The sequence below is a fragment of the Cavia porcellus genome, unplaced genomic scaffold (genome assembly GCF_034190915.1).
Source record: "Cavia porcellus strain 051 isolate PalLab524CR breed Dunkin Hartley unplaced genomic scaffold, mCavPor4.1 scaffold_10, whole genome shotgun sequence".
Taxonomy (NCBI): domain Eukaryota; kingdom Metazoa; phylum Chordata; class Mammalia; order Rodentia; family Caviidae; genus Cavia; species Cavia porcellus.
Window position 1 is genome coordinate 46048242 of NW_026947493.1, and position 27236 is coordinate 46075477.

At 42.8% G+C, this 27236-nt stretch overlaps 2 protein-coding genes and 1 long non-coding RNA gene across 7 annotated transcripts in view; 2 read left to right on the forward strand and 1 right to left on the reverse strand.

Annotated features, from left to right (window-relative positions):
• Nucleotides 1–2684, forward strand: part of Sulf1 (sulfatase 1) — a 162613-nt gene extending 159929 nt beyond the window's left edge. For both annotated transcript variants that reach the window (XM_005008254.4, XM_063257433.1), the window contains one exon: nucleotides 344–2684. In XM_005008254.4, the coding sequence (XP_005008311.1) occupies nucleotides 344–374 (31 nt within the window). In that variant the 3' untranslated portion in view covers nucleotides 375–2684. The remainder of the gene's footprint in view (nucleotides 1–343) is intronic.
• Nucleotides 2685–5487: 2803 nt separating this feature from the next.
• On the forward strand, nucleotides 5488–7660 carry LOC134477896 (uncharacterized). Its single transcript, XR_010050172.1, has 3 exons — nucleotides 5488–5662; nucleotides 5748–5868; nucleotides 6986–7660. It is a non-coding gene; the product is annotated as an uncharacterized LOC134477896 (long non-coding RNA).
• Nucleotides 7661–7824: 164 nt separating this feature from the next.
• The window catches only part of Slco5a1 (solute carrier organic anion transporter family member 5A1), a 133089-nt gene continuing 113677 nt past the window's right edge, over nucleotides 7825–27236 (reverse strand). For 3 of the 4 annotated variants that reach the window (XM_023561703.2, XM_023561702.2, XM_023561701.2), the window contains 4 exons: nucleotides 20929–21088; nucleotides 18838–19079; nucleotides 16890–16954; nucleotides 12882–13850 (listed from right to left, as the gene is read on the reverse strand). In XM_023561703.2, the coding sequence (XP_023417471.1) occupies nucleotides 13393–13850; nucleotides 16890–16954; nucleotides 18838–19079; nucleotides 20929–21088 (925 nt within the window). In that variant the 3' untranslated portion in view covers nucleotides 12882–13392. Of the gene's footprint in view, nucleotides 8625–12881; nucleotides 13851–16889; nucleotides 16955–18837; nucleotides 19080–20928; nucleotides 21089–27236 lie in introns of those variants that run through there. The other variant, XR_002789272.2, reaches the window with a different exon arrangement.

Sequence of the window (27236 nt, forward strand, 5' to 3'; positions counted from 1 at the left end):
TGTTCTCACATTTGACAGATGAGAGTCCAAGACTCACTCTCATGTTCTGATTACTGAGTGATAGGACTAAAGGCTAAGTCCCTGGGTAGGTGGGACAGTACCATTTCCGATACCAGATGCACTTACACACAAGAGTTGTCCTTTGTATGATTTTTAAAAATTTTTATTGCCATTCAGTCACTTTTGTATTCTGAGGCCATTCTTTGATAATAGATTACTGGGAGGAAAGACTTTAGTGTGATAGCTTGAATTGATTTGCTCTGTTAAAGTAGCGTAAGTTGCTTGTTCAGTTGGGTAAGAAACATTTTTGCGCTAATTTTCTCCCTCACCTCTCTCCTCACAGAGGACAGCTATGGGATGGATGGGAAGGTTAATCTGTCCAGACGTGCTGCAGACACCAACTGGCAAGGCCTGGCACAGTTAGACAGCGTGAGTGGAAGCGGCTCTAAATACAGGCACAACTATAGACCTAGTCTGCTTGACTGGACTTGTTACTTGAAGGATGTAGATAGAGTATTTGCACTGCTGAACAGTCACTCTGAGCAGAAGCAAGCAAATCGGACTGAAACTGCTCACAGTGATGGGTCCCTGCTCACCTCTGCTGAGCACCCAGTGCCAGGGGAGAGCCCCTCTGTGGAGTCAGACAGAGACCCAAGTCGGACGGGCAGGGAAGCTCTTCATTGACCTGGCCAGCTGACCTTCCAACCCTTCCTTTGAACCGACCAACATTCAGTCCAGAGAGTACACTTGAACAGAACAATGACATTCCAGAAGTGAATCATCTGAATTCTGAACACTGGAGAAATGGTAAAACTGAAATTGGATGGGGCGTGAGACTGACCATGCTAAAAGCAGTCTTAGTGGCAGTGGCATGACAGAGCTGGAATTCCAGCCCCGCCCCCAGGCTGCAGCCCACCGCCAGCCATGAGAAAGGGCCTCCCAGGCTGGGGGTCCTGAGAGGATGTTTTTGAAGATCAGCTGTATCTTCCCATGCATTCTGGTGGAAGCTTCTTTCATCAGATGCTCAGCACACACAGCACAGCACAGCCTGTTGATTCCAGCCGACTGGAGAGGACGGCAACCAAGGTGGAGAGGCCGACCCAAAGGAATGCTTGAGGCTTGTGGAAGACAGTTCCTCCACTCTCCTCTGAGTAGATGAAGTTGTTACCTTGTCCTAAATACAGTATTTCTCTCTAACATTTTATTAGCAAACTAATGACAGAAATCTTAGCTACCAACATTCCAAGCTACCCTGGGTCCATTCATGCAGAATTTAGTGTGCCTGTGAGCAGGTGGTGTGCACCCAGCGGCACACCCGGCATTCAGTCTGCCATGAGGAGAAAGAGTGGTTGGGGTCTTTTCCATTTTGTTTTGGAGTAAAACTGTTACTCTTTTGAACATTGTAGGGCCTGCATGTATAAATGTTATCCAGTGACAGTGCTAGAATGGTGCCTTTCTTGGTTTCTGAAACTTGACATCCTTGGTGAACCTGTCAACACACTTTCACTGCTGCATCGTGAAGTTCTGATTCATTTTAACCACTGGAATTTTTCAGTGTCATCATTTCTGGTTCAGTGATTTTGCACTTTGAGATTGGCATGCCATGTCCATTTGGTTGGCATTATTATTCTATTATTATTAACAGGCTTATCAAGGTCACACTGTTTGCTCTCAGTGTGATAAAGTAAAAGACACCCCGAGCACGACACACAGTATGGATCACATATTGTTTAACACACACTTCTGCCAGAACATATTGCATGTGTTTTACCTTGACTTGCTAAGATTAATTAGCAGAAAGGAACGGCTAATAATGTTGGTGATAAAAGTAAATTTAAAAAACCAACAAGTCAAAGACTGTCTGCGCTCTCTGTGCCGAGTTTCAAGTGATTCAGCTATGCTTAAGATTGCAAAATTTTAATTATTTTCATGACAGAAGTAAAAGGACTAAAGACCTTGTGCTTTCATCTTTGTTTTGTTTTCTTGGCCTGATTAATAAGCTTAAGCGTTGAGAAAATATATGTAGTTTTAAATTTATATAAGGAACTTTTTCAATTAACTAAAATCATGAATATTCCATAATTTAAACACATCATAAGGGAGATTAATTTTGTAACATTGTTGTATGACTATTTTAGGACCTTCTCCAAGTTCTGAATTTTTAAAGACATAGATCAAAATTACTGTTAAAATCTGTATTCTTGCCAATATTCTTGTTTTGTACTCGATTGTTAAATACCAGCAAAAGAATTACCTCATTGAAAATCATCAGTACCCTATTGAATTTCTTGAGAAGATATTTTTGTTTCACTTAACAGTGGTTTTCTTTTTATTTTAGACACTCAAACATTTAGATAAGTTATGTTTTCATTAAGTGTTTAAGTAAAACTCTTAAAAGAAAATTTAATATGTTATAGTTGTATCTCTGGTTACTTTAAGTCTTTATCATAGATTCTGTACATATGTTAAAATCCGCGTTTATCAGATGTGTGTGTCATCGGCTGAATGACAGAATAAACATATTTATGATCATGAATGATGTGCTTTGTAAAAAGATTTCAAGATATTAGGAAGTATACTGTGTTTTTAATCCTGTATAATACTCTGTGATACTTTTATAGAACAATTCTGGCTTCAGGAAAGTCTAGAAGCAATATTTCTTGAAATAAAGGGTGTTTAAAATATACCTGTTTCCGAGAAATGAATTTAACCATTGTGTGGTGCACGCGTTCCTTGCAAGCTGACTCCGAATCTCGACTCAGGGCAGATACCAGGCCTCCACGCTTGCTTTAGAGCTCTTGCCAGCTTGATATACTTAGTAAGTTTTAAGAAGGGGGCCCTGATCACATTCTCCACCAGGCCCTGCAAAGATGCCATCCATCCAAGGCAGTTTGGAGACCATAAGCTTGATGCAACTAGAAACCTAATCCTTCTCCAAGACCCACATTTTCTGTTTGATGAATTCCATTAGACTCAAATGTCCAGAGTTAGAAGGTTAAAAAGAAATGCAAAGGATTCAAGTATTCTCCAGTCCTCAAATGATTGAAAAAGCATAGTTTCATCAAGGAACAGAGTTAGCAGTAATGGTATTGTCCAAAGACAAAACTCTGTTGCTTCCTTTAAAAAACAATGGATGCCTATTAATTGTACATAACCATGAAACTCAATGTGGTGCTTCCACACCCGTGTACAACACACTGACCATCTGTAACCGCCCTCCTGCCCTCTCCCCGCTCCACCCCCAGCACTCCGAGGCCCAGTCCTTACTACTCTGCTTTCAAGTCAACTTTAGTTTCCACTCGTGAAAGAATATGTGTCCAACCTCTTGTTGCTTTATTAAAATGTGACTAGGCCGAATGTTGCTATCCTGGAGAAACTCTGTGGCAGTACAGTGCCATAACTATTTAGGCTGTGCCTGCCACGTGAAAGGGGCGTGCCAGACACTGTGTCTCTGTATTTCAGAGGCTATTTCAGAAATTGAAAAGCCCTGAGAGTTGGCTGCTCACCAGATCTTGTTTGATCTAGTGCCCAGAAAGCCTGAGCTGCCTGGCCCATTCCCCATCCCACACTGACTTAGAAGATGAAGAGAGGGTCCGCTCCTCTCCACCTTCCCTGTGGACACACTTGTGCGTGCACACACATGTGCATGGCACAAAAATGCACTCACCAGGTCCGAGGAAAAACCACAGTGAGGCCCCACTGGACACGGGTGCCCCACTTTGTAAGGAGGAAACAATCCGTATGATATTTAAGACCTGCATTAACCTCAAAACTCTTATTTTTTCCCTATCTGTACGAGCTTAGGAAAACCCACCCCTCTCTAAAACAACTTTAGAGTTTACCAAAAATAACTGTAAAACAAGAGGTTTGAATCAAGAGTGGCAAATAAGCAACATAAGTGCTTTCTTTTCTCAGAATGTGCCAGGAAAGTTTTCCATTGATCTTAGAGAATTTATAGCCTCAGAATCCCCAGAGCAGCCAACTACCTCTCTAGGTGGCGCCAATGTGATTGACTCGTGTTGACCTGGAACACAAAACCCACCTGCCACACTCGAACTAAAGCATCCCCGATGCCTCCTCCTGAGCTTCTGTTAAAAGGTGGGGCTGGGGGCCACAGGGGAACCTCAGCAGCAGAGCATTGCTTCTCATGCTGGAGGCACTGGATTCCATTTCCAAGACAGCCCCCCCCCACCCCAAAAGTCCTAAGATTACTAGCATCTCCAGGTTTTCTTGGGTAAAAAAACAAATAGAAGGTGCTGGGGATTTAGCTCAGTGCCATAAGCACCTGCCTTGCAAGCAGGCAGTCATGAGTTCGATCCCCGGTACCGATAAAAAGATAAAAAAAAAAAAAAATAGAAGAAAATACCCCAAGCCCAAGCCAACTTCCTAAGGGTGTTGGCAGTCTAAGTTTAGGAGGTCTGTTTGGGTACTGGGCATGAAACCCAGGGCCTCCCGCGGGTTAGGAAAAGGCTCTCTCCCTGAGTTGCACCCACAGCACTTCTCTCTAGGCTGTCCAGGCTGCCCTTGAATTTTGATCCTTCTGCCTCAGTCTCCCCAGAATTATACTCATTCACCATAGTGCCCAACCCATATTTAAAGGATTTTTAGAATTATTATTTTTAGGACTTAATTAGCCAATTTAGCCCCATTTTACATGATACTTCCAAAACTGATTTTAATAGAAAACAGATCTTTGATCAACGATTAAGGTCCCCAGGGTGATCAATAATACCGCCCCAGCTCCGTCCCCTCTGACCTCTGCCAGCTCGCAGGACTTCCACAGTCTCTGCCACCCCCATCCCCTCCTGCTGGGAGTCACCCTCTCCCTCCCCACCTGTCCCCTCTTGTAGTCACACTGCCTGCAGTTTTCCCTGCCTTCCCACCCTTCCATTTCTCTCTCCCTCCCGTCCTATCTCAGCCTGCAGCAGCCCCAGCCACCCTTCAGTTCTATCTTTTCAAATTTCACCTTTTCACATAAACTGGACTCTGCACCCTGGACATCCCCATTGGACGCTTTTCCGAGCAAGAAGGCGAATGTTGTGCGGGGTCTGGCCCACTGGAATGAGAGCGGCTGGCCCGGCTCACAGCCCTCTCCCTCTTCTGACCCGGACGTGCCCGGCCCTGGGAGCGGGGAGCACTTGGCTGGGGTTCAGAATTTTCCACCCCACCCACGCACCGCGCTTGCACAGGTCCCTGGGCCTCCGGACCTGGGGTCCAGAATCTGTATTCTCTCCCCATGCCTCGCTTCCCCCACCCCACCCCATCCCTCCACTTCCCAACCCCAGCAGGGCAGGGGCGCAGAGGGCAGGTTTCAGTCCAAGAAGACAAGTCATGGCCTTTGCCACGGAGGACAAGGCCACGAGAACCCCATTGTGGCCGAGCTGGGCGTGTTTCCTACAATGGCCACTAGGTGGCACTCTATTGAAATCAAAACCATCTAACTTGGAGCACTCGCGTTGATTCTGGAGCAGCCCCGCTCCTCTGAGTGTTACCGTTTGACGAGAATACATCTAGAACAACTTGATCCGTGGCAAGCTTGCTCTTTCTGCATGCCTAGGATCTTAGCCATTCGGGCAGGCCGAAGAACTCTTTTAGACTCCTGCTGATTTATGTTGGTATTAGGAGTTGGAACTGCATCAAACTCTGATATTTAGATTCACAAGTAAGTACTGAGTATTGATCTCCTTGCTTTTCAATGACTTTGTGCAATTACAATTTTTTTTTGTTTTGCCTACAATACACTGCAGCCACAGAGTCTGTCTCTGCCCAGCAGACAATTTTAAAAAGAAGAAAGGAACTGGATGTTTTTTAACAGCTCTTAAAACACTGAGGCTGAATCAAGTCTGGAGCTAGCGTAAAGCAAGGAAGGTAAGTGACCACAGCCCATCACTTTTCCTTACAGTTCAGTTCTCAAAGTAAGACGTTCTAACGTGCCTGCTTCCAAAATCCCGGCCTCAGAATGCCTCTGCTGTTACCCAACAGGGTAGAAAACTTAAATTCATGAGAAATCCTTTGACTAAATTATGTACACATGATAGAGCAGACTGACCAGGGTTTGCCATTTACTGTTTGTGAAAATAGCTCCTTTGATGAATACTGAAAGCCAGGGGGAAATGTGAACCAGAAGTTCAGCGCGCACACACCTTGAGCCACTCTGACAGACCCTTTGCTCTCTGTGTGTGACGGGGTAAGGAGTGAGACATGGAAATCCACTGCTCTGCTCTGCTTTCTGCCTGTGAAGTGCTAAAGGCAGACTAAATATAACCCCTCTGTACTCCAGCCCGTGAGTCACGCTGTTATTTCTATTTTCCACGCCTCTTTTTACCTCGTTCCACCTCTCACCCAAAAGCGTGAGATGCCAGTGGGTTTAGAGAACTCGGAGACACCCAAACCCAGTGCCATGAAGGGAACAGAGGACAGTATGCTAAAGGGGAACAAGTCGGGCACAGAAAGACAAACAGCACACATTCTGGGTTATATATGGAAACTGGGAAAGTGGATCTCACTGAGGCCAGGAAGGGTTTGAGGGAGGGAGGCGGGTAGTAACAGGTACGGGGATGCAATGGAGAGGAGGAATGCTTCGTTCCTCCGGGTCCTCCTCACACCCGCTCCACCTGGGAGACTGAACCCAGAGCCAAGCAGGAGAAATAACGTGCTAGTCTTCTGTAGCACTGCAGGGTAACTACTGTACACAGGTCACTGCGTGTTTCAAAAAACTAGTAGGCAGGACTTTGAATGTTCTCAATACAAACAAATAACAAATGTTTGAGGCCAATGGATAAGCCAATGACTCTAATCTGATCATTACACATTGTGTACTTGTAATGAAATGTCATACTAAACTCATAGGTATGTGTGTACATATATGCACACACATATACACTTGTGTGTATATACCTATGTACATATGCTTACATATAAACTTGTATATATGATTACATAAACATATACTTTTTAAAAAAACTAATGCTTTTTTTCTCCCTAGGTGGGATCTAAGCCCAAATTCTTGCTCCTGTCTCGGAGAATGGGCTTCTGGGCCATTCCTGCAACCAACCATTAACTTGTCACTCAGTAGAGCTGGGAAGGAGGAGGATTTATTTGTTAACCAACTCATTCGTTGCCTTTGGGAGTCAGTGTGTGTGCTTGTGTGTGTGTGTGTGTGTGTGCACAGCACACGCATGCACTAATGATTTTCCCTTGACTCACCAGGCTTTACAATAATGAGTTGGACTCCTCTGGAAATCATTCTTAACACAATCGACCAGCCACACACCATTTGGTCCCCTTGATTTTCAGGATCCCGGGCAGCCAGGCAAACCATGACACTAGTGCAGGCCAGTGAAGGGAGAGCGGAAGTGATGTGTGTTACCTCCAGGCTAAGAAAGAGAAAAGCCCTCTGCCACTCTCTGACCCTGCCTGTCCCCCAGCAGCCCGGATCCCTGCAGGACTGTGTGGACCAGAGCCCCAGTGCATGTGTTCTGTGGGTGAGAACACAGGTCTGTGGACCCGTGCGCTTGGAAGCCAGAGGTCTGGGGGTTGGGTTATTCAAGCATAACCTAACAAACACAGTCAGGACACATAGTTCTGCAGTCTGAAATTCTGTCTTCAATTTTAACAAAAAATGAAAAATTTAAAATTATTTTTTTGGTGACTCAATTAAGCATGGGCTACAATAGGCTCTAAAAACCATAATCCTAAACTTACCATTGAACATTTTGCTTCAAGACAAACATCAGTCAAGCAAGGAGTTAATTCCATGGAAGAAGTGAGAAATCACACCAGCATTGCTTTTTCTTTCCAAACAATAAAAATCCAGAGACAAACTAATTTCAATGCCACACACTTTATTCATTTTTTAAAATTTTTTTCCTTAATATTCAATGATCAAGTATTCAAGATATTGTAAACCAAGGTTTATCAGTACATTGACAATCAGTTTCATTGAACACAAGGAAGGCATACATCTTTTAAATTAATCCAGGTAGGCCTCTGAATAAACATTCATCTTAAAAATCACAAAGCAAACTCCTTTATGTAATAACTCAGAGCAGCCCTTCGTCACAAGCACACCTCTACACAGAGAAACACAAGCACACTGAACTCACACTCCACTGAGACTCTACCGCCGGCTCCTTCGACACAGGACTGCATCTCCTCAAGCTGCCGTGTTAAGAGGCTTCATGCTTCTACGTTAACATTTGGGGGTTGGGGTAGAGGTATATCTATTTTAAGAAAAATGCCCACTGCCAAATCTTACCAATTATTTCTATTTTCTAGTTCTACATACAAACCGTAAGCTTCTTTTTCTCACCCCTTTGGTTTAATACATCCTTGCAATTAGTTTTCAGTGACATTTTCTCTGTAAATGTTGACTTCTTCTGATAGACTACCAGAAAAGGACAATACCTTTAAAACCTCACTGCTAAAAACACCCCACATGGGTGTATGCTGTTTGGAGGAAAAAAAATATGAAAAGATTATCTGAAATAGTTTTACCTATCTTTGAAATCAGTTTTAGCATCTGATCATTCTTGTGAAATTCATATCAAAAGCATTTGAGTTACCCATAGAAAAGCAGTCCCCCTCAGACGCTTCACTCTTGCAGCGTGGAGTTCATGGATCAGCTGTTGAAATAAGAGGAATTGGAGTTTGTCTTCTGGGAAATTTTCCAGATTTCCAAAATGCAAAGCACAGCAGCCCCTGATCAGTGAAATACTGTGAATTCAGTAGTGAACATGCATTGTTGAATACTTTTAGCACCAAGGCATTTTTTTTAATGTTGCAAAAACAAACAGCTAAGGAGGGTTTTCATCACATTTGACCCCTCCTTATGGATGAATAAAAATGAAGTGCTTAAAATGAAACCTTAACCATACACAGATCTGGTTCCAATGCAACAAGAAGTCTGGGACAGAGATAGCCAGCAGCATCTTGGAAAATGACGAAGACACAGAAAAGATGAAGTGCACAGCGATGGACTGTGCCTGCCAGCCACACACTCCCTTAGGATGGAAGAGGAAAGACACAGGCATACCAAGGCTCCCTCTGAGTCTGTAAAACAGGGAACTAGCAAAGCTGCAGTCTAGGTGACTCTGGAGCGGATACGGTGTTTTAGTGTCATGTGCTGCTCAGAATACCCAGCGTGCACCTGTGTCTCAGCAGTCACGTTCATGTGCTGATTTATCTATGGTGTTTCAAGCACACGCACTCCCCTGCCACTCCTTGGTGCGCCAGAGAATCCCTACCAGTGCTCCAGGTCCTTCCAAATCCTGACGCTTCTCCTGGGTACACATAGTGTTTCCACAATAAAACAGTCCAAAAACAAAGGAACTTTCGGGCACCAAATCCACCAAAGAAGGCAAGCTGGACGGTGGACTGAGGAATTTTCTGGGTGCTCGGTGAAAATGTAGGATGCCATGACCTCCCCGAGCCCCCTCTGGGTGCTGCCCCCCACGTCACACTCCGCAAGGCAACAGTCTGGGCCAGTGGCTCGCTATGGATTTTGCGTATGTTCACTGTAAGTCTGGGGACCTTAAATCTCAGACTCACCCCAAAACTAAGGGGAATAGTAGCATTCTGAAAGAGAAACACAGACCTGAAACTCCAAAGCGCAGATTCAACAAATCTGAATAACCGTGTTTTATGTTTCATTTCAGAAGCTCCACTCATGTTACTACCAAAATTGGATTGATTCTATATTAAATATAAACTATACGTAAATATTTGAGGTATATGATGACACTTTTTAATGTTACATTTAGCTAAATAAATGAAATTTACCATAAAAGTCTAATTAAACATTAAATGCTGATTGTTCCTAAAGGGATTTCCTATTTTTTTCTATTTACACAAGAAAATAATATCTCTAGTCTTCATAAACAGTCATATATCAGAAAATGAAATGCATTAAGCTCACTATTTTATAATCACATGTTGTCTCTGTTAACCAAAAACCACTGTCTGTACTGTATAGTAAGAAGAAGGGAGCCAGGGAAACCTACATCTCAGACTCGGTCACTCTGTACACACCTAAATAAGTGATTTCACCTAGCTGAGGCTCAGTTCACATCTCTCAGAGACAGAGACAGGGACAGAGAAGGGAGGGACGGACAGTAAAACAGGAGGCCGGGGGTGCCGTGCGGTGATACGGCACACACTTAGCATGTGCAAGTACCTAGGTTCAAATCCTAGCATCACCAAGACAAAAAAACCAGAACACCAGGATGGAGTCTTGGCAAGTTAAGAGGATGAAAATGGATAACATGCAGTAAGCACTTGTGAAATGCTCTGCAATGACTGCTGATTAGTTTCCTCTCTGATCCTTTCTCCCCACCCCAACACAGTAATACCGTGACTCTGAATGACTTTTGATCTCTCTCTCTCATTCTCTCGCTCTCAATCTCTCTCTCTCTCTCTCTCTCTCTCTCTCTCTCGCTCTCGCTCTTAATCTCTCTCTCTCTCTCTCTCTCTCTTGCTCTCTCTTGCTCTCCCTGTACTTGGGATTGATCCTGGGACCTTTGCACTGAGCTATATCTCCAGCTCATTTTACGGCAGGGTCTCAAAAAGTAGCTACATTGCCCAGACTGGGGTAGAATTCACAATCCTCCTGCCTTGCCTCCCAGAGTGAGAGTCACCATGACGGCCTAACTGCTTACTAGGACCAGGACAACCCAAAGAATGTCTCCAAACCACCCACTCCATACCCTGTGAGTTTCAAAATTAATAGGCTGGACTCAAGGATAGTATATTTGAATATTAAACCTCAAAAACACTAATTTACAGAACTGATAAAGGAATGAGATGACTTTTTGCCAAAACAAGAAATTTAAAGCCTAAGTGCACAGAGCATGACAATTATAATGTCTATAGAGCCATGACTAAAAGTATCATAACCAGTTTATAAACAAACACATAAGACCTTATATATACAATTAAATACCATCATCCTTAAAACAGTCACTTAGTAGGCAAGATGATATCCCATGATGCGACCACAGCCTAAAGCATTTTAGGAACAATTCTTAATCGGTACAGTTCTAAAACGTCATTCCTTCATTTTTACTACTTATCTATACCACCGACAGCACATTAATGGTACACCTGTTATTACTAAGTATAAGGACGGACAATGCTAACATTGCAGGGAACACGTCAGGCCAGTTTCTAACATAATCACCCCCAGAGGTTTCATGGAGTAGCAGGCAGTAATCAGGAAATTGGTATCTGACAGACAGCCAGTGCCCTGGCAGTGCCTGCTAAGTGGATGACTATTCAAGGGGGAGAAAGGCTGGCGTTCTCTAATTTGCCCCCATGACTTCAACAATCATAGCACCAAAAAGCAATGCCGATCTTGCCCAAAATCTCTCATGAAGTAGTCTAATGGTTAGAGAAAAATTAAGGAACAATCGCTCCCCCTACATATGTTTAGCTCCAATACTAAAGGATATTTTCCCTTCAAAGGATTGAGTTCATCGATAAACAGAAACACTGAATCCCCATAGTAGTCACTGGGTGAATCAGCCATGTTTTCTGAAAATCTTCAATGTCCTCACATGGACCAAAGTTTGACACAATCTCAATCACAGCTAAGCAAGACAGCTCCCTCCCCTGGGAGTCAGCCCAGGAACCAAGGACAAGTCCTTATCACCTGAGCCACGCGCTTTCCCCTTGGCAGCTGCTGTTCAGTCTGACCGTGATTATCCCCTCCACGACTGAGCATAACCAAGAGAACCACTGGCCAGATGCCATGGCTGGGTGGAGAGGAAAACACCAGATTTTACCCGTGCAACCAAGCAAGGAGAGAAACCACAAAGCCCAGATTATGAGTCAGTCCATCACCTCTGTCCACGGAAAAGTATAAACCATGTCTCTCGCTGGCCTTACACAAGCATGGGCTCCTTGGCAGGAACAGCCCACAACTCTAGCCGGTACTGGAGCCCTTAAATTCCCTTCTGCAGCTCCCTGAGTGCTGTGGAGGGCACCCATCTTCAGCACCAGGTAGAAAAGTAAACTGAAGTGATATGCTGGGGGATTCTGTACAGAATGACGGACCATGAGCCCCAAGTGGGCTGAGGAAAAGAAAAGCCCTCTCTCAGGACTGCTGTGGGAAGGAACAAAAAGGGAATCAAGAGGACAGGATATAAAAGGATTGTGTCTCTGATAAAGTGCAATGTAATATGACAGACCAAGTTCTTGTAAATCATTTTCTCTACCAAGGATCTTCCTCTGGGTCTAGCTCACAGATCTCCTTTCTCCTGTATTCAGAGTGATTTTCATATCCCAGAGAAAGCTTTCCTGATTTAATGATTCATATTTAGGAGCAGCTACAGCAATTTTCTATACCAAAAAAGAAATAAATAAAAAAGAAGAGGAGGAGGAGGAGAAGAGGTGGAGAAGGGAAGGGAAGATACAATACAGAATTCCCAGTGCTTTACAGATATAAATTAAATGCTCTGGTGGGATTCAGCATTACCTCTGGAATTTCTTTTTCAGCTACTTTGAATGTCAAAGTTGTAATTCTTCACTGCTCTTACATGATCTGATGAGCCAAAGGAATTTTGACAGCAATTTCCTTGGATAAGAAAGCCATCCGTTTCCTTATGATGCATCTCAAATTACAGTGTCTAGCCATATTGTTTAGCACACTAGTCTTAAAGCCCCTGATGAAATACTGAGGTTTATGTTCAAGCTATCAGACTTATGATTCAGCAGCCTCTTGTGATGGGGCAGACAGACTAAAAGAGTGTCTTATGAAACGATGTAGCCATTCCTTTCATCACACTATGCATATGATTCCTTTGAAGCATTTGAAAAATTCTACCTGATTGATAACTCTGCTATGGCTTAAAATGCTACTAACAGTACTTGAGGGAACGTTCAGCTTCTCTTTTAAAAAACAAATCTGCTTTATTCTCTGAAAGCAAAGATAACATGCTGCACTTACATTTTCCCAATCAAATTGCATAGATGAGGCAAATTCATTTGTGCTTTGTAGCAGAGCTCACAGTAGACATCCAAATCTAAAATCTTCGATTTGCAAAAGCAAAGTCACGATTTGAAGTATATCCTAACGACACCCAGGGCCACTGCCCTTTCCGTGGTTGTGTCAACCACGGACCTCAGTCTCACCCCACACTGCAGCATGAGCAGTAAACTACCACAGCAGGAGAAGTACCGAATCTACCGACCTCCTCCTTGCAGAGGGGAGAGAAAGGCTCCAGTCTCGTTGAGGTATCCAGCCCTCAGTCCGTAGTGGCTGTGTACAATGAGTTTTGTTGGGTTGAGATTGTGTCTGTAGAGGTTAAAAAAGAAAAAGAAGGCACAGGTGTTTCTCAAGTCGCCGTGTTCAACTCAACCAACAAAACGAGTGGTTTCCCAGCTTCCGCAGGCGGGCTACACGGCAGCAGGGCTCTCCGCCAACCCTGGCTCTGCAGAGGAGCTTATTGCTTCCGGGAAGGGCCCGGGGGAGGTCTGCACTGCAGAGGCCACGCCTTTCTGCAAGCCAGTGTCTTCGGGGACCTCCCCCGGGGTGCAGAAGGCCGGGCACGAGGTAGTCCGGGCGTGCTTCGCCGCAGCGTCGGGCTGGCGCACGAGCTCGCTCACCGTGCTGAGGGGCAGCTCTCGGCGCTGCTGCCTCTGCACCTCGTCCTCCTTGCACTTAATGGAGTACCAGGCCAGGAAAATAAAAATAAAGCCCACGAACTTGAGGCCAGCCGCCAAGCCGAAGTAGACGAAACGGAAGGACGTCACGTTGTACTCCCAGCAGGAGCCCTGCACCCCGCAGTCCTGCTGCCACAGCATGCAGGTGGTGTCGATCACTGCTCCAAAGTAGATGGGAGTCGGAATGTACGCTAGGGTGGTGGGGAGAGAGAGAGGCAGAAGATTTAGCGCGGCTTACTAGAGAAGATGAATTTTAAGCTGGAGAGGTAGACGGCCTAAGAAATTACTGAAAGGAGTGATCTTTCGATTTTTTAAAATATATCATTTCATCACAATTTATTATAAAAACATATATATGCATTCACTAAATAGTAAACACTTAAAATCTTCCCCTTTGCAACTCAGAATGTGTTACTTTTAGATCATAAAACTCTATCACTTGTACATTACACATTTTAGGTTCAATTTTATTTGTCTAATTATACCCCAATAAAGCTGGAAAAAAAAGTCTACTACCAATAATGTAAAGCGAATCCCTTTAAACTACAAATGGATCTTGTCGTTACATACTTGAGAAGCTATACCAGAATGCTTTAGTGCCTAAGTTCAGTAGCGTTTAGTCTGTGGGTTGAGTCCCAGTCTGTGGCTGCAGGAAGAGGAGGTGTTGTCTCCCATAAGCAGACACCACATCAAAAGGCAAGTTCACAAAGGCACCTGGGGTGCGGGAGCAATTATGGCACAAAATCCATCTTTGAAGCTCAGGACACAGCAGCAGCTTGTTGTTCGGGCCATGCTAGGGACACTCTTTAGTGTCCCAGGAAAGTCTGCCTGGTAGGTCTGCTGCATCGCAGGCTGCTCCCTTTGCCAAAACGTGTCCAGGGCCTCACTGGCAAACACCTACCCATCCTTTAAAGTCCTTTCATGCAGAAACACGGGTCCCATGGTGTTTTGTGTATGTCTCCATTCTATTAACTAAACATGAGATTTATGTAAATTGTTTGCCAACTTGACCCTTCATAAATTCCCCAATGGCAGGGCCACACCTTTTAGGCTTCGCAGCCCAAGAACCTAGCAGGAAAGCCCACATGTGCTCAGTAAAGATACAGATTGGGTAGAAGGCAAGAGAGGAAGGAGGGAAGAAGGAAAGAGAAGGAGGACCAGAGGAGGACGGGAAGGGCAGCAGGCCAGAAGGCTGGGATGCATTTCTAAGTTTTATTTTGTGAAAATGAGATCTATTGCTACAATTACAATGTAAGTTCTTTGGTATTGTTGCTTTGAAATTTTGAGGAAATGAAATCAGCCTGTTAGCCTAACTGCACATTTCAGCATCAATAGAAATTACAATAAGGCTAAATGAAGTACTAAACAGCCGGTACACTCTCCCTCCCCCATTCTTGGTGCTACAGCACACGGCTGCTGACTGCCATTTGCCTCCAAACCTGTATCAAATAATCCACGCCACGCCATCAAAGTGGGGCAGAGCCAAAGGAAGGAATTCCGTTTTCTTCTCCTACCCACCCATTCCTTCAGTGAATCAATTTCTTTCTTTGAAAATAACACTTTCGAAGCATGCACCTCCCCTCCCTGGTAAGCAGTGGCGGTGTGGCAGACTGCAGCCCTTCCAGGGGGAGAACCAGCAGCAGCTCCTGAGATCTGCGCCATGTTGGAACTTAGGACACTGTGAAACCAAACAACCAGCCTGCCTCCCTGCTAAGCAATAGTGAACCTACTGACGCACAGCCTAGAGTCAAACATCCCACTTGCCCTACCCCTCTTCTCCTGTTGCCCCTGTTAGTAAATGCAAACCAGAAATCTGAGCGTCTCCTGGGAGGGTGACCGCAGCAAATAAGGGGGACTTCCTTCTACCATCTCTTTGAAGGCAAATATTTTTATTACTGTTTTGCTGTATTCTGATTAATGGTACTGCTCTATTCAATATTCTGTTTTGATAAGTTCTATAATGTTCTGTATTTCATCTCATTTTGATATACGTGATTGAAAGAACAACTATTATAAAGATAACAAAATATACTGTGATACCTGTTACTGTTATCCCGGTAACCTGCTGTGAAGTTCTGTACCAATTTCACTGTACAATCTTAGTTGGCTTTATTCTGTCTTGTTCTTTTGTATTTTACCACTTTCAAAATAAAATTTAAAAAAAAAAGAAAAGAAAATAACACTTTCTAGTTTTCAAGTTAACTGTGTGTGTCAGGATTTGTTTTAACCAGCACACATTTAAAAACAGTGCCGTCTTGTCTTACTGGTATCAGAAAAACAAGCCACCCATTAGGTAGAATTAGAGTCACTGGGTCTGTCTGGGGCTTATTGGAAAATGCTCATCCTTGAGCTGAGCCACCAACCACAAATATGACAAACTGAAAATTCCAGAGAAGAACAATACTTCAAAGCGTAGGACTATGCCATTTAAAAATGTTTCACCCTTCACAACCTAAAATTTGAATCAAAAAAGCTTTTCTTTTGGTCCAATTGCAATAGCACTGATCACTAGGGAGAACATAGCAGCTGAAAACAATGGCGAGCTGCCAGTGAAGAAAGAAAAACTAATCGTGGTGATGAGGAAGTCAGTCAGCAATTCACTGAAACTGACCAGGCAATGGCCACTTCACCTGCTCTTCCTGGTCATTGTCCCAACACGGTGACACCCATTTGCACAAATTACTCTTCATGCAATCTATTCATAGTGACATTAACACCAATGTGATTTTCCTGTTGAAGAAAGTTCTGCATATCACTTTTTTCCTTTTAGAATTTTGTTTTCCTCAGAAAACTTGATAGGTGTCCTCTTTGCTCAGGCCAATAACATTACTATAAAGAAGTAAGAAACTGAAATTTTTACAAGTAAAATGAGTGTCCATTTCTCACTTTCATGTTAAGAAGCCAAAAAGTGTCCAAAATGCCAGAACAACAAACCCATTATGAATTTCTTGATTACATATTTCTTACTACACAAACTGGAAAGAATGTTGCCCAAGCTTATGTTCACAATCAAAAGGAAACCAACCCAAAGTCGGTTTTGTTTTTCTGTTTCAAAATAACTTGTGGGCTTTTAGCTCAAATCTGAAATAAGGAAGTGTGCCCTCACCTCAAACCTATAAATTCCTCACCATGAACAATAACAAATGACTGGCATTTGTAAAGGACGGTGGGCATTTGCCTGCTGCAAACAGGAGGAACCGAGAGGCATGCTGGGAAACTCAGGGACCTACCAAGTGTTCGCAGCAAGACAAACTGCATCCCCAGAGCGAAAGGTCTCTCTTCGTCTTCCACAGACCTACAGTAGGGGAAAGAAAAGCAGGTTTTTACAACATAGCAGCCCCAAGAAACCAGGTGCCGAATCAGGCTTGCTTCAAGTAGAGCCCGAGGCTGAAGGGACGCTGTGCCTTAATACTTAATTCACTAGAACTTACTAACACCAGCCAAGCAAGGTGGAGGGCCAAATGACAGAAGAAGATCTCCTCAATGAAGACACTAAAACAATTCAATTAATTCTAACTGCTTCCAGGAAAATACTAGTGGAAGGTCAGCGGTTCTTGGCTGAAAAGGCAGACATAGCTCAAATTGGGAGCTATTCTTTTTTGTTTTTAAATAATTTATAACATTTTACCTTAAAACTGTACCCTCTTTCTCTTCTTGCCTGAACTTTCCAGAACACTGGACGTGTCCATGGAAATTACTGCCATAATACACTCAGGTTAGAAAGAATAAAAATAAAAACAAAGAATACAGCCAAAAATTATATTTTAAAAAAGCCAAAAATCAGAGAAAGAATAAACTCCTCTAAATCACACTTTGTCCTTTTGCTGAAATTCATGCCCAAAGTAATTCCCATGCGGCAGGAAGGCTGGAGCCTGCTGATTTTGCAAGTAGCAGAGATTACAGGACTCCTTTCTGAAACTGAGGTTAGAGGACAACTGGTCAATTGCTATGTCTGAACACCATACCCTGGTGGCCCTCTGGTGGATTATTTAGCATCCCATGAAACCAAAGTGCAAAGCATTACATTATTAAGTGAGTTAAATTACTAACAGTTCACACAGCTTTTAAGTGGTGAGTGCATGTACCTGTACTCCCAGCTACTCAGGAGGCTGAGGGGAGATCACTTGAGCCTAGAGATTTGAGGCCACCCGGGGCAACATAATGACATACACCCAGGACAAACAAAATAATCACATATCTTATCCTAGGGTTCTAGGTATACAATGGAAAAACTTCCCAAGGGCCAGCATCCCTGGTGTCCCCAAATTCTCTATGCTTTATAGCAATTTGCCCAGCTCTAAACATAGTTGTCCATTCATAAATAGCTGCTGATCAACAAATGTGGGGAACAAACCAACATACTTTTCCTGCGCTTTATGATACTACCAAGGAGCAGCTTTCCTGGGACAGCATCCAGGAGGACAGAAGCCAGGACAACGTGGTGCCACCCACCCTCACTAGGCAGTGACACCTCAGCACGGCTTCATGACGGATGCCTATCATGGTAAGGTTCTGAAGAGCTGGAGGAGAAATAACGGCTGACTCTGTTCCCTGTATGGATGTCTCACCACTGCTCCTTCCTGCCTCTGCCCCTGAAACCTTTACCGCAAACACCAGCATCATGATCTGAATGTGGCAGCATCAACATTTTTAACACAACAGAAGTAGCTGCCATGTTCTCCCATAAATACAAAAATACAAACAGGATAATATAATACAGCAAAGAAAAGCACAGCCTGAGTAAGTGAAAAAAAAAAAAAACCCACTTTCAGTCTACCCTTTTCTTTGATCCAACTCCAAAATTTCAGACAAGAGTCAAATGAATGAACTCAGCACTGTGAAATGCAGGCCCAGCATAAGCATTCACGGGTCCTAAAGGTACAGCACTGGCTACCTGCAAGGTTAGATAATAGCTTCTGCACTGTGCATGATTTAGCAACCTTGCTTTCCTCTGGGGTCTGGCTTCTCAGAGCTCGCACAGAGATGGCTTCCAACTCCTGAAGTCTGACCTCATAGGGCAGAGACGTCAGGAACAGAAAGGACCCAAATGATGGTTCACTAAACAATAGGACCAGAACCTAGTCGAAGATAGTTTCAGAACATAAAATGTTACGGTCGTCCTTTCCCTTCCTGATGCTGCTTGCGCCATCACCTCCCAGAAGTGGCTGCTGGTCTCACCTGAGTGTGACTATGATGGCTGACGGCTGGGCACACGCTGTGATGAAGGTGACAATGAACAGGAACACTAAGAAGGGGATGAGCGTGTTGCAGGTCCGCTTGCACTTCCCCGACACAGCATACCCATTCTCGTTCAGATAGGTTTTGACTATCACCACTCGGAGCTGGCCACGCTGCCCCACGGTGGGTGGGGTGATCACTTGGCGGCTCTGGACGCAGGTGCATTCAGTGTAATTCCGAATCTAAGTGGCAAAACAGGAACAACCAATCAAAAGCAAAATGTGGCACAGGAATAGCAAGAAAAAGTTGAGCTTTATGTTCTAAAATAACCATCGTATTTTTAAATTGTGAAAACTTTACCAAAAACGTCACCCTTGCTGATGACAGGAAGCAGTCTAGTCAAAATGGTTTAAACTGAAACTTTTTAGAGGAGTGCTCAGTATTTCTATGATATTCACCTACAGGATGCTCGTTTTGTGTCCCAAATGTATTATGCTTTGATTATCACAGAACTCTCAGGTCTCCATTTCAGTCCTCAGAAACAGCAACTCGACCCTGAGTTTCATCTGTGTTCACCACACTACTTTGCACGCCCCTGCTCTCTAAATGCCTGGCTCAGTCTCACTCTCCAGATTAACTAGTACCACCACGAGCACACTGAAGGCCCTGAAGTTAATGTCTACTAAAAAAGATCAGAACACAAACGTGGTGAGCGCTCCGGCCTCAATGCCTTTTTCATTGCCTGGTGGCCTCCACCCTACAGATGCGTAATCACCCCACCATGGATGTATAAGTGTGGTGACTAGGGCTCGTGCCTGCGCTGCTCTTGCACCCCACACAGTTCAGCTGTCTGCTGAGGCTCAAATCACTTGTTCACTTTCCCCAGCAAATATCTGTGACTCCCTACCGCTCTACCAAGAATTGTCCAAAGGACTGAAGCTACAGAAGAGCAAAAAAAGACCAAATCTTTTCAGTTAACTACCAAAATTCCCATGAAAACAAATGCAAAAGTGAAAAATGGAACTTCATTTGGCATTACTTACACAAAACAAGTTAGTGAATGCTGAGCCAATCAATTCACTATCACGGTCTAGTCTGTTGTGTATCACTGAATGGAAATCGGCTGAGTGGGTCCTCAGAGGACCCACTGAGAGAAGCCGTGCAACAAGAATTAAGGTAGGCCCCTGTTTTACCAGCTCTGCTGGGGCTCAAAGAAGGAGCACGGTGCCCCAGAGGCTCAGCCTGCCTGCAGGAAGAACTCTCTGTTTCCCCGTGCTCTCTTACACAGGAGCTCGCCAACAAGGTGCCAGGAACCAGCGCCAGGAATTCTCAATTTATCACTCTAGTTTCAATCTCAGAATCAAAAATGGCATCTCTAAAACATTCCATCAGTAGCACCACACCCTATCACCGGCACAGAGCAAACAGATGCATATTAACCTTTTAATTAAAGCAGCTGCCTATAATCTACTTTTATGCAGAGACTTAAGCCAGGCTCAACAGAGAATGGAGTAGGATATGCAAACCTCCTTCCACAGTACTACAGCCTATTTTTAATCCACAGGGAAGGGAATTCTCAAAATAACCTATTCTTGAATTGACAGAAATATCTTTACTCTGAGGAGTTTAAATAAAGGTTGAATTGACTGCTCTTTGTAAAAAAATGGCCACCGCTCATCTTCCCAGACTCTGACGAGCGCAGGTGCTTTCTGAGGCTCTCCTACCAGCACCAGCTGTGGTCACCTTGACCTTCAGTCCATTAGAAGAGTCCTGTCAGGATCAGATGGAAAAGCTGGAGCCCAATCTTCTCAAGTTTCACTGAATTGGCTCAACACTAAAACAGGAGAGGCTGAAATAGGACCAAATCTCTAGGCACAAATGCATCGCTTTTTGTCATCCCTGGCAAAAAATGATAGCACTGCATAATTGTCTTCCCGCTAGGCATCCATCAGCGGTATTGGGTAGGTTATTTGGGACTCCTTGAAAAGGGGGACTGAAATCACCATGGCACAAATGCATATGAATTCACTCACATCCTTGCTACAGGATATTGGATTAGCCACAGAAGAGGAATTTAGGAAGTACACTCACCCCCGTGCTAAGATTGCCACTATTAATGCAGCCAGCCAGACAAGGGTTAAAGTATGTAATCCCATCCGATCCACACACTGGTTCATACTCGTGTATTTTACAACCACAGTTAACATTGCAGCTTCCCGTCAGATTCCTGTGGGGCATGGTCAGAGAAGGTCTGGGAGAAAAGAAGAAAGTCATCAACAGCATGCATTAAAAATGAACCTAGGAGGAGAATTCTTGATAGCCAGTAATTTATCGAGAAGATATCACCATCACCAGAGCTATGGTCTCACAAAGTAGCCACTCTCCACAGTTATTTTTATGACTTCAAGCCAAAATCTAAAGATAGATGTTTTGGCCTTCTTGTGCTACAGATTCAATACTTTTTATCAAATTTTTGATACTTTTTATCAAATTCTCTGCCCCATCTCAATTCTATCCTCTACTTTAATGTTATGGGCCTAGTCTTACATCTGGGCTCAGCAACTCTCAGCCCATGTAACTCCTCCCTCTTCTTCGCCCTATAAATGTGAGCACTTGGTTCTATGCCTTCACAAATCTGAGCCTCAATTTATTTTGTTACGCTTTATTTTATTTATTTTTGCTGGTATAAGAATTGAACCCAGCACCTCACACATGCCAACCATGCACCTTACCACTGAGCTCTACCTCTATCCCTAGTTTACTTGATTTTTAATTGGCATATATTTACAAATGATTGACACAACTTTAATTGACACACAATTTACATATAATTTTAATTGACATGCAATTTATAATTGACATGTAAATTTAAGTAACAAGTATAAATTATATGTATGGGATATAACATTATGCTTTAACACATGTATATACTATGTAATGATTGAATCAAGATAACTAATAACTAGCCTTCACTTCAAATGTTATCCACTTCTTCAACTGTAAAATACAGACAATACTTGTCAGTACCAAATCAATAACAGCATTGTGAGCACATAATATGCTAAGATGAGCATTCACAGTCAAATGTGATGGGTTTCGTTTTCCCACAAGATCATAGTGTCTGATGCAAAGAAATGGTACAACATGGAAACTTCTAAGAAAATCAATTCAGCCAAAAACTAGAAAGAAAAAAGGGAAAAAAGGTTAGAGGCTCAGGGAGAAAAGCACAAAATGGCAGTGAAAAGCAGAGGCAGACAGACATGTAGGGGACCCAGAGAAGAACAGATGTCACTCCATGATGTTCATAAGCATGGCTTTTTAAAATTTTGTCACTATTTCACCATTTTTTGAGACAGTGTCTCGTCATGTAATGCAGGCTGGTCTTGAACTCATTATGTAATCTAGACTAGCCTTGACTGTGCAGCAATCTGCTCAGCCTCCACTATAACCACAGGCCTGTGCTACCACACCCAGCTGTATCACCATTTTATGCATCAATCATAGAAGACTACCTAAAGCCAAATGCATTAGCGAAAACAGAACCTTCATTCATCCATCCTCCACAGTCCATCCACTCATAGCTGTTTGGGATGTTTGTTAATGCACCTGCCTCTACCTTTAATGACTACGTTAGTAGCACTTACCCAATAGTGCAGCTCATCCCAACCACATGCATTTGCCCAACAAAATGACTGCTTTCACACTTTAATAAAAAGTCTTCACTCAGTGAGAAAAACAAACTCAAAAGAGTATTAAAGCCTTCCCAAAAACCTGAAGTCAAACTCTTCTTCATTCATGCCACTCAACAGAAAACTACTTATCACCAGACACTGATAGTCCTTATGTTCACAAACTGTGAGTATGGAAACATTTTAAAGTTTGAATATGCCTAATATAATTCCAGACCAATGGCTCTCAACTGGGCAGTTCTGCCCCCTAGTGGGCATTTGGTGATGTTATGAGACAGTTTCAGTTTTTACAATTAAGGGATTGCCATTGCATGTAGGAAGCAGAAGGCAGAGACACTGCCAAACATCACACAATGCACAGTTCCTCAGCCCCACAGGAAAAATTATCTGGACAAATATCAGTAGTGCTGAGGATGTGATGGCAGACCAAGTACCACATTCTAGACCAGCTACTTCGGGCCACGGATGATGAAATGGAAGGTTAAGAAACACTAAGTGATTCACCATGAAGCTGATTAGTGCTGTGTTAACTGCTGTCACATGAAAAGTGTTCATCATGGGCAGGCATTCTCTTTATCAGCATCCCGAGAACTAAACTGCAAGCCCTCACCAGGTAAAAGGGTTTTTACATGTGTGCGTGCTTACTCACTGAAAATGACAGGTTTCTGTACCATTCCGATGGCTGTTGCTATTTAGAGGTTACCTGGCATTTCCTACAAGAGCACGCTTTGCTTTCATTTAAGACAGCCACAAACTCCAAGTGTCTGTCCCTTAAGGACATGTCCACTTGAGGGAAGGAACCTAAGGAAAACATCAGCAGATGCTCAAAACTCACTGACTACAGGAGGACAAAAGCTTTTCTGAATTCAGGAAACATGGGCACAGTCTAAGGGCACCTGGCTTATGTGTGCTTTTCTCATAAAGTTGTGGTGTCTGATACAAAAAAAAATTATAACTGTAGGAGAAGCTCGAAGAAAATTCAGGCAACAAATACAAACAACAAAGGAAGGAAGAATGAATTCATGGGAAAGGTGATTGTGGAACAAAAGAGGAAGCTGCTGACCTGGTTCGAGTTTATCCTTTATTACACTGCGCTGGCTTAAAAAGAAATCCTGTTTTAGAAGAACATGTCTTGTTAGCGCATCATCCATTTTCCAGAAAACAGACTGGATGCTAACAAGTGGGCAAGTGTTTAAGCCTGAATAAGACTAAGCAACCTCTCATTAACCAGAAAAGAAGCTATGAGGGAAACACCAAGTGCACAGGGGCTAGTTACTGCACACTGCACTTCCTTAGCGCCATCTTGTAACAAATGGAAGGCAGGCAGCCTTCCGACGGGACTGTTCTTGTTAACTCATGAACCAGTCAAGTTTATATCAACCAAGGCACCAGGACTCACAAGCAAATACTTGGCAAGTACATGGTCCAAACTGCTGGCCTGAGAGTCACAAATAATATCTTACTACAAAGATTGTGGAATTACAGAGCTAGAGAGATAAAGGGAACCTCTCATTAGTTAGTGAAATCCCTATTTCAAAAAATAGGTAACATGAGAGGCATAAAAGTCCTGTTACTGATGCCTAAAGGAAACCAATCCTGGACCAAAAAAGGACAAAATAGAGCAAGAGGATAAGAAGAAAAGATTACAACCAAATAATTATTAATGTTTATTCAAACTGATACTTAATAACAAAAGAGGGCTGAGGGTATAGCTAGTGGCAGAGCACCTGCCTGGAAGCACAAGGTCCTGAGTTCAATCCCCAGTACCAAAAAGATAAAAATAACCAAAGAGTGCTGTTTAACATACATTTTCTGAAGTATTTCTGCCACAGGGCCATTGCAATGGCTATGTAAGAACATGGCCACCTAGTCCTATATCAAGACCTAAAGACCACCTGGATTTCTCCACCTAACACACTTCTCCTGGTCTCTGAGTCACACAGGAGTTCCTCACTCTTGTTCTGCCTTCTGTTATGTTTCTCTGTATTAACAGATACGTCAAGCAGAAACCCAGGCATACTCTGCTCAGATTACACAGATTAAAGGAATATGATTCATACATAAAAACACAAATCCATCAGGCTAATATGCTAGACAAAATTTATGTCTTCCTCATTTTATCAACTTATTTTTGTCCTCAAGAATACTTCAATTACAATGGGCTTTTTCCCCCCCCAACTCAATTTAAAGGCTTGGCTTCATATTTAAATTTTTTCATAGCTACATAGACCTATGCAACATCTGGTTTATAATTATCATTATTATCTTCATAATCTTCATTATCATTTAAAACTAAGATTAGCAAAGCCCTATTTTTACTCCATGATTGTGCATTGAGATCTCTACATAAATTACTTCATTCATTCCTCAAGAGAATTGTAACTATTGCTTCTCACATGAGCAAATTCTAGATTTGAGATGTTAGGTACTGTCCCAACTCACTCAGCTAGTAAGAGTGTAAAATGGATTTAAATCCAGTCTTATCTACCCACATAGTATGACCCTTAAGCCTAATAACACCAGGATAACTTTATATAACTGTCCTCAGTTTGGCTTTCTGTAGCACAAGTCTTCCAGATCGTGCATCCTGCTTCCTTCTTCCCAGAGAGCTCTAAGGACACTTTTCTGTCGCTCGGCTTTCGGGGAACATGGGCAACAACAGACTTGGAAAGACTGGGTCCAATTCCAACTCCAAAATTCACAAGGCTGTGAACCTTACATTTTACATCTGTACAACAGAGACTGAAATGTCTGTATCACACAGTTGTTTCAAGGATTCAATGAGCAATCGTTTGTCCAATGTCCAGCACTGGAACTAGGACATAACCAGTTCTATGGTCCAGGTGTGCTCTCTGTATCCACATACGCAAATGTATTCACTAACAACAGGAACATAATCACAAGCAAGAACAGTACCAAAGGCCTCCATTATATTTTCTTTTCAAAAAGGAAAAAGTATTTGATTTACTCTGACAGAGAACAAGAGAGGTACACAGTGGATTCAGGCCTGCTTAGCAGTCGAATGCCCTTGGTCAACTCTCTTCATGCCTGGCTATTGTATTGTTTCTGCCTGCATGGCGAGGAGGGTTAGGGTGATCAATAGAGGGGAGTACCTGATACTACAGGGGATGACATAGGCTTACTACAGCAATGCAGCTGGACAGCTGTAAGTATCAAATCCAACTGTTATTTTTATCATTAAAGTTTCCTTCGGCCTGGTAACCAACCAATCCAAACCAGATACAACTTCAAACTTACATACAATAACTTATAATTTGTAGAAATCATATCTTTAAATACAAAATTATTTTTACTCAATGGTATGTCCCTTGGGTAATATTATGAAATACTTTTAATATTAAAATAATATGCACTGAATATGTAAAATTTGGAAAATATAAAAGAACTAAAAAATTAAGCTCATGCATGGTACCCTTATCCAGGACAACGCACTGTCGGGCTTTTAGCATTTTCTTCTGCTCTGCTCCCAGACCTCTTTCGGTGGGCATGTAGTTTAACAGTAACTGACTATCAAAATTTTATATGGAGTTTTAAGTTCTATTTTATATTCACATTATATGATGAACATTTTTCTATCAATTATGTTAATATAATGTTATGGAGTATAAACGTCATCTTGAATTTAACATTATTTATGGGGGTTCCTGAAATTAAAAAAGTTTATCATATTTAAAGAGAAAGTATGCGCTTTTATAAGATTTCATGCCAGTTTGTTCAGATCTCAATTATAAAATTTAAAACTCAATGGAAAAATATTACTCATGTTTTAGACTCTCTTAATAGTCCTCTAAAGAAAACAATGTTTTTATCTCCAAGTAGAGCTGCCTCAAAAAAGACAGAATCAGATGCAGCTAGAAATATAACTCACAAAGATAAGTTTACTAATAAAAGGAGTATAGTTTAAAAAAAATACAAGATTCTGTAAGCAAACAGTTTTCCTCTAAATTTCAGCAATTTCCTTTAAAATTGGTAATATGTATAAGGAAATCACTGGTTTCTATAATAAGTAAAAATTATAAATGGTGCCAAAAAATTTAAATAGTGGAAGAAAATTAAAAACGTGACAGATTCAACAGTCTGTGAGGAGATAAACAGTAAGAAAACGGGAGGGTGCTGGCCAGACAGCCTGGCCACCTGGGAGGGCTGCTCCACTCGCTCAGCGTGGCACAGTTAGGTGTGGTGCCAAGAAGATGAGAGGCCCTTGCGAGAAATGGGGGGTGGAGGTTGGAGCTGGAGACTGTCTGCAGCAGTGCCTTGGCACCTTCTGAATTCCACGAGGCAGACGGAGGCAGACCGACACTCAAGACACTCAGAGAAGAGATCCGCAACCCCAGGGCTGGGTGGGACTTTGAGGATCACCCTGGGGACTCATTGCCTGCCTAGAAAACTGCTGTTCCCTGACATTCAGCAGCTCAAGCACTGCTCTTAGTCTAATAGCTGAAGTCACAAAACCAGAAGATGATAGAAAGATGATACAATAAATTTGACTTTAGGTTCAAAGACATGACAGTTGATAAATGAAAGATAAAGTTAGAACTATTAAATGATTTACCAAGACATAACTGACTAAAATTCTGTACATGGACCTCAGATCTAACTGAGTTTTTAGAAATCATTTGAAGAAAAGCCAGGGTGAGGAACTGTAACTTACTTTTCCATTGAGTTTACTGGTACAGTTTAGATACACAG